We start from the raw sequence: 17,495 nt of genomic DNA on the forward strand, positions 1-17,495 counted from the left end.
AAGGGAGGAAGGGAGGAAGGGAGGAAGGGAGGAAGGGAGGAAGGGAGGAAAGAAGGGAGGGACTAAATTGGTAGAAGAGATAAGTTAATTTCTAAAATAAGATCTCATCATTGTACACAGCAACAACAAGGTTATATGATGATCAAGTTCAAGTCTGATAGATGTGACTCTTTTCAAAAATGATATGATTCAGGCCTATTCCAATGATCTTGTGATGAAGAGAGCCATCTACACCCAAAGAGATGACTGGGAACTGAGGGTGGATTACAGCATACCATTTTCACTCTTTTTGTTGTGGTTTGCTTGAATTTTATTTTCTTTATCAATTTTTTACTCTATTTTTCTTGGGCAGCAAGATAACTGTATAAATATGTGTGCCTATTTTGGATTTAACATATATTTTTACCATGTTTAACATACATTGGATTACATGCTATCTGGGGAGAGGGAGGAGGGAAGGGAAGGAAAATTGGAACACAAAGTTTTTCAAGAATAAATGCTAAAAAAAAAAAAAAAAAAAAAATTATCCTTGCATAAGTTTTGAAAATTAAAAAAAAAAATTAAGATCTCAATTTTTAAATTCCAGTTGTAAATTGATTATGACAAATTTATTTGTTCTACATTGATCTAAATTGATGAGTTTGAAGTATTCAGGGGATATACATATACTCATGTTCTGCAGTAAGTTAGGATGAAAGAACGACCTGAAAATCATCTTCCTAGAAGTAAACTAAATTTATGGAAATCAAACCAAAAAGGTTTAAGAAGAAATTGAAAAAATAGAAATGAAACAAAAAAATCTTTAAAACACTCATTTTTAGAAAGTCAGGAAAAAGAAAAGTTTAGACAAAAGATAGAGAGGTAAGAGGAAAATAATAATGTGTTCTCTGAAGCAAGAGAAAAAAATACCTACAGTGTGGCAAGAATCAATAGAATCATATGCTGTTGTGTCAAATTAGTAAGCAAGGAGAAGAAAAACTGAAAAAAGATAGCTTAGAATTTAATGAACAGGAGATAACAAAATAACAAATTAAGAAGCTAGATCTCAGACAATTACGGAAATTTTAATTATGGAAATAGAGACTCTAAGACTTTGAATGACTTGTCCACAACGTGTAGCAAAGAAGAGATTTGAAGGTCCTCTGATTCCAAATCGCAATTCATTCCACAATTCATGATTTATGAGGAATTTAAACAGACTGATAAGGAAAGACCAACTTGAGATTTTGTTGGAAAAGAAGTTGACTCACTAAAAATAGGAAGTTTGAGTCACCTATTAAAATTAAAGATAATATGCTTGAGGACTGTAATGGATACAATTCACATAAATTACAATAAAAATGTTCAAGGAATTAGTCATCTAATAGCAAAAATAAATGTCATACACAGAAATCTACAGTATTCCTTAAGTGAAAAGATCAATTTTGGCTGCCTGCTCATTTAGATATTTGTTCAAAAAAATTTGATTTGTGACAGTCTGAAGAGGATATTGACATGGTTCTATTAAAGTGAAATTAATATTTTATATAGGAACACTTTGATTAAACGTATTCATACAACAACTTTTCATCATTATACTTTGGCATAGTTTTGCATTGGGAAAGTGAGAGTTCCAACATGGAAAAATAATTTTCCTTTAGTTAATTACTTTTTAATTAAAAACTATGCAAAAAAATTAGATTATTATGCTGCTTCAAAATCTGATTGGCACCAGGGATATAGATTTCAAAAACAGAAAAACTTTACTAGAAACATATTTTTTAAAATTCAACACACAAAAAAATAAAGCTCTGCCCCCAAATAGAATCATATTTAATATTCAGAGTAAAGATATAACTTTGCAATATAGCACAATGTAAACAGAATATGGGAAAGGCTGAAAATTCCTGACAGACTTTGCTCTACATAAAGAAAAATCCAAATCAGAATAACTGAAATAGAAAAAAAGGAAAAATTTTTTTTACTATTTTTTACCCAATCCCCCCTTTCCAAAAACGAAATAAGGGCTAATAGAAACTAAGTATCACATGGAATTAATTTCATAATTTCTGGACAAAAAATTATATTCATAGAGATCTTCAACCATGCAGCAAAAGTACTGTTTGTAATAATTTGTTCCATATTTCACCTCACCTTGGAACAATAGGCAACTAGGTGGTATAAGTAGAAAGAAGTTAATAAGACTTAGATCAAATCCTGAAGAGCAGTGATCCTCAAACTTTTTAAATAGGGGGCCAGTTCACTGTCCCTCAGACTGTTAGAGGGCTGAATTATAGTAAAAACAAAAACTATGAACCTCAACCCAGTGCTGTAAGTCTGTGTCACTTCCGGTCTGATTTTGCCGTAAGAGGAGGGCCACAAATGTCCTCAGCAGGCCACACCTAGCCCACAGGCCATAGTTTGAGAATCCCAGCTGAAGAATATATCATATGATTCTTTCTCTATTATTAGAATTCAACACCTACCTTCTGCTCCTCTCTTCCTTTGTTATCCAGAATCACAGCATGTAAAATAAAATTCTTTTTTTTTTTTTACCAAATATCTCTCCACATATTATAATGCCTAGTCATGTCATAAATTCTTTCATAATCCTAAACATACTGTTCTATTCCATTAAACTCCCTATTTCGTTAAGCTTCCATAGGGAAACCTGCAATATAGTGAAACTCCCAATCTTGTAATAAGAATGAAAGATAACAAATGAGTATTGTGCATGTGTATTGTCTTGGTACCCATGAAATCTTAAAAGACCTATAAGGAAAGAAGGAAACACACACTTTTTAAATGACCACTATGTATAAAGCCATGTACAAGTACAAACATTATCTTATTTCACAATACTGGGAGATAGATACTGTTATTATCCCCATTTTACAATTGAAGAAACTGGGAGATACAGGTTAAATAAGTTTCCTGGAGTCAAATATCTAGTGTTTCGGACTACATTTGAAATCATGTTTTCCTGACTCCAAATCCAGTGCTCTATCTACTGTGACCCCTAGCTATTTCATGTATCTGACTAACATCAATCTGACCTGTTTATCAAAAGATGAAGGTAACACAATAGCTGGGAACATAGTTAACACAATAGATGTAAGAGTCAGGAATTTAAACAAATGAACTTGACATTATGTTAGAGCACATTTAATTAAAAAAAAAAAAACCTTTATAAGTATTTGACAGTATTTTTTTTTATAGCAGAGGGAAGTGTTAGAAAACTGTCAATGGAGCAAATGGATGCATTAATGAAAGATTGAGTCATAATATAGGATGAAAGGGATAGATTCAGAGAAATGAGAATATTTAAATACAAAGTAAAATGAGCAGAATCAAGAGAACAATTTATACAATGACAACAAGAAAGTAAAGGAAAAACATGTAGAAAGTCTTAGGAACACCCATCAAATATGTACACATATATTGTATTTAACATATACTTTAACATATTTAACATATATTGGTCTTCCTGCCATCTGGGAAAAGGAGTGGGGGGAAGGAGGGGAAAAGTTACAAAAAAAAGGTTTTGCAATTGTCAATGCTGAAAAATTATCCGTGCATACATATATCTATATAAGCTATTAAAAAAAAAAAAAAAAAAAGAACACCCATGAAAGCCTCAGAATGAAACCCTCTTGGTGGCTATGAATTGGAAACAAGGGGATACTCATCAGTTGGGGAATAGCTAAACAAGTTATGATATATGATTGTGATGGAATATCACTGTGACAAACAGGATAATTTTAGAAAAACATAGAAATACCTACATGAACTGATACAAAGTGAAGTGAGCAGAAACAATACATTGTATACAGTAATAGCAATGCTGTATGATGAACTGTGAATGACTTGGACATTCTCAGCAATACAATAAAAAACAATCCCAAAGGACTAATGATGAAGTATAGTATCTGCCTCCTGAGACAGAACTAATATTATCTGAATAGAGATTGAAACATGTGTATTTTTATTTTTTCTTTCTTTTTATACAAAATTATTAATACGAAATGTGTTATGTGATTGCATATGCATAAACTACTTCAGATTGCTTACCATTTCAGAGATGGTGTGGGGAGAAATGAGGGAATAAAGAATTCAGAATTCAATTTTGAAAGTGTCTAAAATTGCTTTAACCTTTAGTTAGGGGGGAAAAAATATATTTTTTAAAACAATGAAACATTCTTCCAGCTCCTTGGCAAAAACCTGATCAAGAGGTATGTTTTCTGATAAAGCCAATGTGGAAATTTGTTTTTTAAACTTCATTCCATATATTTTGTATATATCCAAGGAAAAACTTATCCTGGGGATTTGGACTAGGGGAATAGTGAGTGGAAAGGCAGTAATAATGAGGTATAAAAGAGAGGAAAAGCATTAATGAATCACTCAAAAAAAAAATATTCATGTGTATTGATGTTTAGTAACTTTATTTTAAAAAAACTTAAGAAATGAAATAAGACAAACCTTTTTCCAGTAAAAATAGACTTTTGATATGTCTTCTTTAGAAATACCTCAGTTACTATTTGTTCATATGAAGAGGTATCAGATAAATAAAGTAGTCAGATACCAGGTTGTGGGAGAGTGGTTCACAAAGTAAAAAACTCATGAGACATTTGTCACAGCCATAAAGGATGACATACAGTTCACAGTCTAAATCAAATATGATTGGACAAGGTTAAACCAGATACATTAAGCAAGGTGCTTCTGGTGGCATGGACCTTTAAAGTCAAAGGATAAAGGGGGAAGAGTAAGGGAAGAACTAGGAAAGGGTCAGATGGAGAACAAACACATGCACATCAAAGTGACCAGGTATATTATTAATTTGTCTTAGATATGTTAATCAAGAAAGTTTCAGGAGTTGGCCTGCCTTTGTGTGTGACCATGGAAATAGGATGGGTATTTTAAAGTTTTGAAAATGAATTGATTAAAGTTTCTGTTACACATCATTCCCTCTCTTTTAACTTTAGTTTCAATTCCCTAAACAGGAGACCAATGATTATTTTAACAATTGAAATATGATATAGAATAGGAATTTTAATCAACCATTATCAGATCAATATTAATCCATGCATCCTGTTTCCATTGTCACAGAGTTAGAACAACTCTTTAGATTATCTTATTAACATATCTAAAAAAGCATACTTCTTCCTGTGTTGTGTGCCTGGTGGACACAGTTGTGCATCCATGAGTTTGTTCTCAACTAGTCTCTTCCCTAATTCCTTCCTAATTCCCTAGACTCTAACCTTATTTCCCTTCGACTTGGTCGCTTAATCATATTTGACTTAGCCTGTGAGCCATTTCACAATATACATGGTTTCCTCATTTATACTCATTTATGTGTGTGTGTGTGTGTGTGTGTGTGTGTGTGTGTTTGTGTGGTGTTAATGTTAATATATTTTATATACATAGCAAAGATAATAGGATGGCCAGAATTTGAATAATTTTTGACAAAATTTTTTTTGCCAGTTTTGGCACTTAAGAATATATTAATTGTAATATATTTGACCTTTGTTGCCTAGCTTTCATCCTCTTATAAATATTCTCTATGCTTGATCAATAAAGCATATCCTGAAACAAACTTTTCCCACCTTTTCACACTCTCTGTCCAGAGCAAGTAATAAGAATTTTATAAAGGTTGCCACTAAGCAACATGGCAGATATATCTAAGGATTGATATTTTTAAGGACAAAAATCTAACAAAGTAGAAGAAATTCTGCTATAAATTCAAGTTTTATTTGTGCTATGCACATCTCCAAGAAAAATAGTAAAATATATATTGCTATTTCCATTATAGTCACATCTGAAAGCCATTCTACCTTTCTCAACGGAAAAGTTTCTCCTAACAGTTTTGCCTAAATTCTACTCACTTTCAAAAATCAGCCTTAAGATTTGGTTCCTCCATGTATACATATATTGTATTTAATTTATACTTTAATATATTTAACATGTATTGGTCAACCTGCCATCTGCGGGGGTAGGGGAGGGGAGCGGGAAGGAGGGGAAAAATTAGAACAAAAGGTTTGGCAATTGTCAATGTTGTAAAATTATCCATGCATATATCTGGTAAATAAAAATGATTAATAATAATAATAATAATAATAATAATAATAAAATTGGTTCCTCCATAAATGTAATGGAACCTGAACCAGGTTCCCTTGCCCAAAATTCAGCTAATTTAAATTAATATTGATTTCTCTTCACATTTCTACTAATTATTGTCTATACCATTTATTTGTCCTCTACTCGGGAATATTTCTATATGGCCTATCTCTCACTCCTTTCTTCAATGTTATTTAATATCTCATGTGTAGATGTCCCACACTTTTTAAAAATCTAGTGATTTTATAATTTTTAAGATCAATTATTCAATTGAACAATTTACCAGAGAGGTTCCTAGACTTTCATGCTGAAAATCTTAAACAACAGCTGAGGTATCTGAGTACCAAAAAAGTTAATTGACTTGCATACAGGCAGTAAAGGGGCTAAAATTCAAGTCCTTGGACATCCAATATTCTTTATAACATTACAGCTGCTACTCACACCATAGTTTCTGATTGACTATGGCTCTGACATACCTAGTTTCTTCAGTGGGTTAATAAATTATTCACATGGGAAAAACAATTATCTGAAACTGAAACATACTCAGGATCCAAATGTCCCTTCTAGCTGCAAATTCTGACAATATATGCCTCACACTATAAATGGCAAAGGAGTATCAATAAAAGGCCTCAGGACAAAGTGATGTTTTCCTGGAAAATATAAGCGACTATCTGCAATATAAAATGCAAAACAGGTGAATTCAAAATATTAAAATTCTTAATAATTGCAAAAGTAATCAGCCTGACCATCAGTGAACTAGAGCTATATAGGTACAAACCAGATGGTCAACCATGAGGCAGATTACTGAGAGTACATGTCAAGCATATGAACTCATTAAAATAAGTAAAAAATGGTTAGTTAACTAGATGGTCAAATGAGCACTGACATGGAGTCAAGAAGACCTTTAGTTCAAATCTGCTTATTAGTTGTGTCAGTTCACCTCTGCCTATCTCAATTTTCTCACTTGGAAAATGGAGACAATAATATCACCTACATTCCCAGGTTGTTGTTTTGTTGGTGTTATCTTCATCATCATCAGTAAGTCTCCCATCACTATGATATGATTCCTCTCTGCCAGGTTTGAAACCTATTTCCAAAATTCTTCATTCACTTATTCTTTCTGTATAGGTAGGCTATATTGTTCTCCTGAAATAATCTTGTCTACTATTTTTGCCTCACCCTAGAGTTTTCTACTGTCCTCCCCTCTGATTTCTATATTGGATCATATAAATAGAACTCCTAGCATACAATGCTGTTCTACTCCTCCCCCAACCCCAGTTATTCTCTTTCCTTTTGCTTTTGAATAATATATACTTTTTACTTAACCCAGATTTCATTCTACCATGTCTCCTCCCATTTAAGTTCTTTAGTTCACCTTACTTATTACCCATACTTTGCATGTATTCATTACAGGTACCAAAGGCATGGAAGCTTCACTGCTTGCTTCTTTACTAGATTTTTATGCTATGCATTTCTAGGTCTCCCTACTTTCTCTGATATCCATATGATATGATATGATATACATATACATCTAGTAGATTAAGCAAATTTATTCCCTCTTCTTTCACAGTATAATGCTTTCAAAAATTGCTAGCAAATACACTTTTATCAAAGCTCTTTTAGGTATATTACATATGTAGTGACAATGATATCGTTTCTATCTATAATCTTAAGTTATGGTATACAAATCTCAATCACATTCTTCAGATATTTTCTTAAATACCTGCTAACTCCCTATATTTTCTTCACTGTTCTGAAGCTTTTAACTTCAATTAGCAACAATGATGAATATACTAAGTACATCTCTAAGATGTTCAGTTTCCTACCCAAGATTTCATAATCTTTAGCAATGTTTTCTAGAGTCCTTTTTGAAGTATCATTTAAGTTCATATGAAACTCCAAAAGTACAAAACATTCAAATCAAATTCTCTTCCACATCTTGGATATAAACCCCAGAACAATATAACACAACACAACACACTATTATCTAGATTATCTGAATGCTAAATTGTCTCCTCAGCAAGAAGTTCTATCTAATTTCCATCTAAGTTCCATCACTATATAATGTCTTTTTCCTAATAAAAGATCACCTATAGCACTAAAAAAGCACCAAATCTTATAAAATATAGAATATGCAGCTGCTTCTTCCTGATATGCCCACCATCCATATCTTTGTGAAGAACATCATATTCTGATATTCATTTAATACAAGAAAATATTGACTTTTTTATGAAGAGTAAACTCTTACCATCATTTTTTCAAAAAGTGTGAGGATTTCTTTCTCTGACAGTAGCCTAGGATTATTTTCCATCATATCTGAGGATGTTGAAGGCCAATCAGTGCTTGAGGAAAATGTGTGCTTCAGATTAAGTAATGGAGGTCTCTCTTTCTTACTTCCTGGCATCCTTATGCTGGCAAATTTGTCCAACTACATAGAAAAATAAAAATAAATACAAATTATAATTATGCTTCCTGAAACTTAAAAAAAAAATCATTGAGTTTTGTGTTTCTTTTCAGCAACAACATAACAGCAATTTTAATAACATGTGCCTCTTAGTATGTGAAACGTAAATAGGAGTAGTAATAGTAGTTCATATTTACATAGTTCTTAATCCTTACACAGTATTTTATAAAGTGCTTATAAAGTACATTTTCTCATTTGAACATTAAAATCCTGTGAGGTAGAAAGGGGGTGTATCATCCTATTTTGCACCTTAGAAAAATTAAATTGCTTGCCAAACATAAAATGGCTTATGAGATTTTTAAATCACAGAATTTAGAGATCAAAAGAACCAAAGAAATCAGCTAACTTAATGCCTTAATTTTACAAAGAAACTGAGCCCAAAAAAAAATCAAAGGATCATAAAGCTGGAGCTGGTAAGGAATTCAGAAGCCAACATTAATCCAACTCATTTTTACAAGGAAGAAAAATAAAATCCAAGTATGTAACATGCAGAGTAAATATCAAAGTGAAGATTTAAACCCAGATCTTATTTCAGAGATAGTGATTTTTCAACTGTACCACACTGCCAAGTTAGAGGACTTTCCAAAAGATCATACAGTGTGATGCAGAATGGGAATCAAAATGAAGTAGAACTAATACTCAAACCCATATCTTCTAACAAGAGTTCTTGCACTACCCAAATATTTCCCCATAGTGTCTGATGATCTATGTCAAAAGGCACATGAAGACCCATATGACCCCTAAAGTTTCCTTCCTATAACATAAAATATCCCATAACATCAAAATCACAGTATTAGTTCCAGTTTCTTGGTCAATTTAAATCCTACAAGAGAAAAGAAATTCCATTAAGTGTGAGGAAAACTCAAGATACAAATCCAGAAGAAGGAAAAAACTTCAAAATGACTACAAACTTAGCTTCAAAGAAAAACACAGCCTGGGCAAAAATTCAACTTGAATTTCTGAGAGAGATAGAGCAAGAGTGTTTTTAAAAGGTAAAAAATGTTTTTTATCAATGTAGTAAGAATGGTAGTGAAAAAAGCTTGCAAATAAATGAGAATTAAGAAAAAATTGGAAACAAAATTAACAGCTTGGCACTAAAGGTACAAAACTCTGTTCAATCAGCTAACTCCCTGAAAATTACTATGATTCAAGTTGAAACCAATGACTTCATGAACCATAAAAGAAAATCCCAAATGAAAACATTATAAACAAAATTCAAGAACATTATAACTAAATTCAGAATCACCAAGTCAAAGAAAAATAGTGCAAGCAACTAGAAAGAAAGAATTCAAGTGCCACAAGATTACATTCTGGATCACACAAGATTTAGCAGTCATCTTTAAAGGAGTAGAGATTTTAAGTTTTACAATTTAGAATAACTCTCCTTTTTCAACTCACATCACTGAGATATGTTTTCCAAATATCTCCTACTTTACTGTCTCACATGAAGAGGTGATCATTCTCCTTAAAATCCTCTCAATACATACTTTTGATCCCATTCTATTCCACTTTTCTCCAGCTTATTAACTCTTCTATCATCACCACTCACCTTCAAATTCTATCCACTGGTTGCTTCTCTACTACCTTAATATATACACAATGAGTTGTGTCATCCCTTAAGATTGCTAATTCCCTGAAAAAAGGAATTGTAACTCATTTAAAATTTTGCTTCCATTGAGGAAACATTAAATACCTATATTGTGTGTTAAACTAACTAATGAAATGGATTACAAAGGAATGAATAAAAGACAAGTCAACACTATGCAAATTTCTGGGAATACAAAGATAAAAAACAATTCCTATTTTCAGGGAGCTAACAATCTAATGGAAGAGACAATATATAACATATAACATTGCAAACTATAGATATAAAAATATAGATAAATATGTGTGTATATGTATAATGCAAATACACACAGACACACACATACAATAAATTGGAAATAATCAACAGAGAAAACACTAGGATTAAAGATGATTATGAAAAACTTCTTGTAGAAACTAGGAAAATAACCTTTTCCCACGTTTGATGTGGTTCAGCGCAGGGCAGAGTTGTGGGAAGAACACCCTTCTGGTTGACTCAGGTCCTTCATAAGTGAATTTATGAACCTGAAAAATTATACTGGCAAAAACTTTTGCAGGCTGACTTCCTTAATGGCAAGGTCCTGACAAAGAAGTACAGGTCTAGCAGAGAAGTCCTGTTAGGGAAATGTGTGAGAGAAACAAAGAGAAGTTAAAGCTTTCATCAGGCAAAGAGTCCCTACAGACTGTTATGCCAAGGGAAGTACCTGGCATGATTTCTGCTTTTGGTCCTCTACAAGGAATTGACCTGAAGGAAGCTTGTTATGGTGGTAGCTCTTGGTGGAGTCTGGGAGCAGTTTGAGTTGAAATCAGAATAGAGAATCTTCCAATTGAATAAGTGTCCCTGGACTAATCTCTAACTCAATAGAGATCAATATCTAGATTTCCAGCTCTGGCCAAGTAGGAATAGTCCTGGACTCAACTAGTCCCACCCAGGTAACAGAAGGAAACCACTTTTTCTTCATTCTCTGGGGCGGTTCTCTCAGGGGGAGAGCTTCTCTGAGAGAGTTTCTCAAGAGCTCCCTCCAAAGTCAGAGAGAGAGAGAGAGAGAGAGACAGACAGAGAGACAGACAGAGAGTGACAGTTCCAAGGCTCCCCTCGTCACATTGAAACTTTAATAAAAAATACACTAAACAAAACAAATCAACACAAAAGATATTTCATATTGATTGTCTTACACAAAGGAGGCATGATTCATCATCAATCTACTGAAATCACATTTGATCTGATGCTAGAATATCCCTGTCTCTGGGAGGGAAAGAGTTTCAGGAATAAATGATATCCAGTGAGGACTAGCAATTGAGAGGTGTGTGTGTGTGTGTGTGTGTGTGTGTGTGTGTGTGTGTGTGTGTGTGTGTGTGTGTGTGTGTGTGTGTAACAATAAGGCCAGTGTCATTGGTCAAGGAATAAGGTGAGAAGGCAAAGAAATAAGATATAAGAAGACTGGAAAATTAGAAAAGGACCAAGTTATAAAAGGCTTTCAAAAGGTAAATAGAGGATTTCATATTTAATTCTGAAAATAACAGGTAGGAAAGGGGTTTTACTGAAAGATTAAAAAGTGTGCTTTAGGAAGATCTATTTGAGAAATAAATAGATGAGAGAAAATTGAAGCAGGGACACCAAGTATCAGAAGAGAGAAAGGGGAATATACGAGAGATGTTACTAAGCTAACTTGGAAATATATCAGATATTTGGTGGAGTGAAAGAAAATGAGAAGTGAAAGACGACACCTAGTCACCTGAATGATTGGAATCATGGTGAGTAATAAGGAAGTCAGGAAGACAAATTCATTTTTGGACATGTTGATTTTAAGCTGTCTAAGGAACATAGTTCAAGATGTCCAATAAGTAGTTGGAGATATAAGACTGGAGGTTAGGAGAGAAGTTAAAGCTAATTAAGTAGAATCACTGCATAAAAATGATCACTAAATTCATGGGAGTTGGTTGACAACATCACCAAGAAATATACTATAAAAAAAAAAAGGAAGAAAAGAGTACACCTCCTATCTGTCAGAGTAATGGCATAAAAATCTAATGAAAAGAATATCAAGGAGAAGGTGGTGAATAATAATGTCAAATGCTGAAAAAAAATCCAGAGAGATGAAGATTAGCTTTTGCAATTAAGAAATCATTAATACCTCTAGAAAGATCAACTTCATTTCAAGAGTCACCTCTTCATTTGAGACAAGGGTGAATTATATAGGAATATATCTGAGTGCTGGCGAAGAAGAAGAAAGAAGAGGAATTTCTCAGGGATTAGTTTCAATTTTTTCCAATGAAATAGGCAATATTCTCAGCTGAGAGAGTAGGGGATAATTTTTTAAAAGTCTGAAAAATTCAGAAAATCCACTGTGGTGAGTAGGATGGTGAATAAATTAAGAGGGTAAAAAGAAGGGTAAAAAGAAGTATTCTACTTCATGGAGGAGGTAGCTGAGAATATTATAACATAAATTTGCAATAGAACCAGTCAGCATAGTTTTACCAGTTTAACCCAACTTCATTCTGTAACAGTGAATAGGGGGGAAAAAAAGCTAGGAAATAGGAGTACTCCAAAGTTGTGGCTTTGTCAGAGCAAGATCACCAATAGGATAAAGGGGAGATGAGACTTGAAAAAAGATGAAAAGGAGGAATTGAACTGGTTCTCCAACAACTCAAGATGGGGAAGAAGTGAGAAACCAATGCAAGGGTACATACAACCCAGTGTTATGGGCCAGAACTTGAAACAAGGAGCTAAGAGAGTGGAATTGAGGAGACAATATAACCATCTAGTTTAATCTTACAACAAATAATGGTTTCCTAGTGACATAATGATTGGTTTATAGAGCTTATAAGCTAGAAACCTCAGCCAGGTAGATTCGGAGAAAGCTAGAAGCAGAAGCAGAGAAGACAAAGGACTGGCAGCAGGAGTTCAAGCTCTCAGGAACCAAGGAGAAAGGGAGGCCTCTAAGAAAACCAGGAAAGCCCCAAATGAAGGAGATAGGATTTTGAAAGAGATAACTTTAAAGATAACTTTAACTCCTGGTTACTCATGTGGTGATTACTGAACTGAAAGAAAGGCTGCTTCCAGAGACCCTAACACACCAACCAACATTACAACCCAGAAGGGAAAAAAGGGGGATAGAGGGACTAGAGGTGTCGATGAAGACACAAGAACAAAGTTAGGGCTGGAAAGACAAAGGAAGGGATGGAATAAGAGTAGATTATGATCAGATAAGAGAATTTCAGAGTTCATGGTATCAAAGTGGAATATTTGTGGGTGATGACAGGAACATGAGTAAGACTATCTGTGATGACAAAAGGTAGTAAAGTAGACATGAGAAATGAGTTACTTAAAGAAATGGAAGGTCTTTATGTATGTTGAACTCCCCACAGAAGAGGGCAGGCCTTGAGAAAGGAGAAAAATCTATGTATCAAACTCATTAAGAACTGTCCTGGAATTCAGTAGAAAACAGTTACTAGAAATATGAAATAAGTGAGTTGCAAAGGAGAAAGGGTTCCCAAGCCATAGTGGTAGAAGGAAAAGTCTAGAAATAATAATAAGTGGCAAGAAATATCCCCAGTTCTCCTCCTTGACCAATGAGTATAGGATATGAGTAAACATGCTAACAAGTATTAGGGTGTTTCAAAGTCTAGGATATCACCTCAAGAAAGATTCCTCCCAGGGTGTGAGACAACACTGAGTAACAACTAGAAAGGGATGGAAGAATACATGACTGGGAGTAGGGTCCATTAAGGCAACTGAAATAGAGGTGAAGTTTCAGAAGGCCATAGTTGGTACTAGAAAGGAGCAGGATGTAATGGATGGTCCAAAAAAGGTAGGACACTGTAAGCTCACTTTGTTCCAATCAAGTGTTCCTCTTACCTGGCAGACTCAGGTGAGAAGACAAAAACAGAGACAGAGAAACAAAGAAAGAACAAATGAACACTAAGTGAAAAAGAAAATAATAATCACCTAAAATTAATTAACTATAATGTAAAAAATTAAAGAATATTAATAAATGGTTTCTAATTGATTTGCATTCTTCAAAGAATTTGTTATAAACACATGGAGATTATACTGTAATGTCATTTAGAGGTAATAAGACATGTTAATTATTGCAGCTAGTGCTTTGTCTTCAATGAATTGAGTTTGTAAATTAATATCACTTATCTTCAAGGAGAGTTAAATGAGCACCCTATTGAGTATTATCTCATATTGAATAATCACAGTGATAATCAGTGCTGACAGTTTAAATAAAATTAATTAAACAAAAAGCAGAACTAAAGGACCTTATCTGGATTTTTAGACACAGAAAACTTTCTTGTAATAGTTCAAACATGGTGTCCTAATTGACAGCCCTGTCATGTATATTTTAACATTTTAAAAAGAAAAGAAGAGATATGCAGTTATTAGTCATCTTAACATTTCATTAAGTGTGAAGAATGTGAAATAGCAAGAACATTTTCTTAGTACCAAGAGCACAAATTTCCTTGAAAATTAATTAACCCCATAAATGACTATTCTAGCTGCAAAAACAATTTTCTTTAAATTCACATGGAAACACTAGGGAAAAAAAATCTTCAAAAATATAACAAAAGCAAATATGACCTAAGTCTGAAGTTGAAGTGTCAGTTTTGGTGAGATTACAGCAAGATAAATATAGTTGGTTACATTGTTAACTGGCCCAGCCACTGTGGAATCCAATTTGAAATTATGGACATTTAAGTAATTTCTTTAGCTTAATTTCAAAGTATATAATAAGTAACCCTGAGATCCCATTCAAGGCATACAAAGAAGTCAAAGACAGAAAGAAAGGAGACAAAATATCCACAGCAACACCTTTTATAGTAGGCAAGAAGGGGAAACAATATAGATGCCTACCTGTAAACATATTTTGATACAAGGAAATAATAGACTAAAAGAATTGAACATAAATCTAAGAGCATGAGAAATTCTTAACATAGACTTGAACATAAATCTAAGAGCATGGAAAAAAATCAGAATCAGGAAAAAAAATATACACTCAACAATATTAGTAGAACAAAGCAAAAACAAAACTGACTATATAATTACTATACCCAAGCTTGTACCAAAAAGAGAGGAATAATGAGTATGGAACAATGAATTATCTGATGTGCCAGTAAGTTATTTTACGCTATTTTTTTTCTCCTTCTGTATACTTTGTTTCAAGGAATGGTTTGATAGGGATTGGGATATAATTTGAAAATAACAAAGGTAATGTTAAAAACAAAACACATCAATGTAAACATTTAAAATAAACCAATAAATGATAATTATTTACAACTGAAAAGCATAAGCAAACTTGGAATAGCATTTTTATTAGTGAACCAAGTAATATACTGTATAAGTCAAAAAACCTAAGCTTAAAACAAAGTTTAAAATGTTTTAAAATTCAATTACTAGCCTTGTACTCTAGAAATCATAAGAACAATTACAGTTGTTCTTAGCATAGGAAATAATATTTTTCTAAATTTAAGAGCTATTATTTTATATGCATAATGGTGAAAAAATTAGAGGCCTCTCCAATAATCAGGGGTAAGAAAGATGATGCCTATTATGAAAATTTATATTTGACACAATGCTAGAATTGTTAGTGATAGTAAAATGACAAGAAAAAGAGAAAGACAATAAGCAAAAACTAAGGCAATAAACATAGATAAGAAAAAACAAAATTATTGCTTTTTTGCTGGTGATATTCTAGATAGAGAATTAAAATTTAATTGAAATTTTAAATAACCAAAGTGGCAGAATATAAGATAAATACAAATAAATAATTAGCATTTCTATATGTAACAACTTCAAAAAGAAATAGAAAAACAAATACTGTACAGAAGATATAATTAAAATTAATTAAATATTGCCATATTAATATCTACTTAGTTCATACCAGAAACATTCACCCTGGGGTTATATTGATCTAATTATAAAAATTATAAAACACTTCCCAGAAATAAAGACAAACCTAAATAACTAGAGAAGCATTCACTGCTCAAGGTTAAGCCAAGATTATAAAAATATTACTAAAACAAACTTATCAGCACTATACCAATCAACTACCAAATGCATAATTATAGAGCTAGAGGAAAAAAACAAACAAACAATAATGAAATCCAAATGTCAAAAATCTCAGGGGTATTAAAAAAAAAAAGTTAAGGAAGAGAGTAAATCAGTGTCAAATCTCAAACTGGACTACATTAAAAATAATTATTGGAATAATTTGATACTGACTGAGAAATAGAGATGATAATAAAGTGGAAAATATTAGGTAGATGTAAGGGGCCTTTAAATGGGTGCCACAGCGCATCGGGAGATTGAGGCCCGGAAGTAATTTCTGTGGATATTAGGACTGCCCTTGGGCGGGATCCTGGCCATATTGAGATAGCTTCGTAATGGGTGACTCTCTCGCTGATTGGCTGTGTGTGTGACCTCACAGGCCCTATGAAGGCCCACTGCAGGCAGCAAGCGCCCTCTTTAACCTGGCGCTCTTCACCTTGGCTTCCCAGCCTGGGTGGCCAAGCCAAGATGGATAGCCAAAAGCGGTAAGGGTTTTGGTAGTGAACACATGGGTCTTCTGACCAGGTGTTCACTCGGGAACCAACAAGTCAGGGCATCAGTTAGGGCATTATGTGAGTAGGTATAATAAAGGCTTTTAAGATTACACGTGGCTGTTCTTGAGTGCGCTACCGGTTATTAAGCTAGTAATTGTAATTTCCAGGAGAGCACGTTACAGGTAGACAACAATGGAAGCGAAAAATCCAGCAGCTGGATACAAAGACATTCCTTATGGAGCAGAAGCCTTAAGATTTGACAAAAACTACTAAGAAACCTGAAAAGCAGTCAAGAAAAAATTAGGTTCAGATTAGGAGTATGCTGAAGCCAGTTTAAATTGTCTCATGAGAATTTATTCTGACATTTTCAGAATGAGTATTTTATACTTCAGACCAAATTTCAACAGAATTTTATCAAACATTCGAAGAACAATTACTGGCAAATTTATATAAATTATATGTATATAGATATTTGTATAAATTATTTACCAAAATGCTTGCATGAGACAAATGTACTTCTTATATATGAATCACAGAAAGATATAAAGCAGAGAAGAAAACTGCAGATCAACTTCCCTAATGAATATCAATGAAAAAATATTAAATACTGTGAAAGCTGTCATCATAACAAAAAAAAAAAAAAAAAAAAATTCTATCCATGGAATTTATATAACAATTTGGAATTGGCTCAATAGTAAAATTATAAAAATAATAATAGATTAAAAAGCAAAAATGAAATCAAATTACATCAAAAGATGTAGATAAAGCTTTTGCCAAAAGAAAAATTTTTAAAAATTGTTAAAAACAT

The 17,495-nt window shown here is 33.0% G+C and overlaps 1 protein-coding gene across 2 annotated transcripts in view; it reads right to left on the reverse strand.

Moving 5' to 3' along the window:
- Positions 1 to 17,495, reverse strand: part of DIAPH3 (diaphanous related formin 3) — a 424,016-nt gene that overhangs the window by 344,164 nt on the left and 62,357 nt on the right. For both annotated transcript variants that reach the window (XM_074299215.1, XM_074299214.1), the window contains one exon: positions 8,342 to 8,521. In XM_074299215.1, the coding sequence (XP_074155316.1) occupies positions 8,342 to 8,521 (180 nt within the window). The remainder of the gene's footprint in view (positions 1 to 8,341; positions 8,522 to 17,495) is intronic.

Source organism: Sminthopsis crassicaudata, chromosome 3 (assembly GCF_048593235.1).
Source record: "Sminthopsis crassicaudata isolate SCR6 chromosome 3, ASM4859323v1, whole genome shotgun sequence".
NCBI lineage: Eukaryota > Metazoa > Chordata > Mammalia > Dasyuromorphia > Dasyuridae > Sminthopsis > Sminthopsis crassicaudata.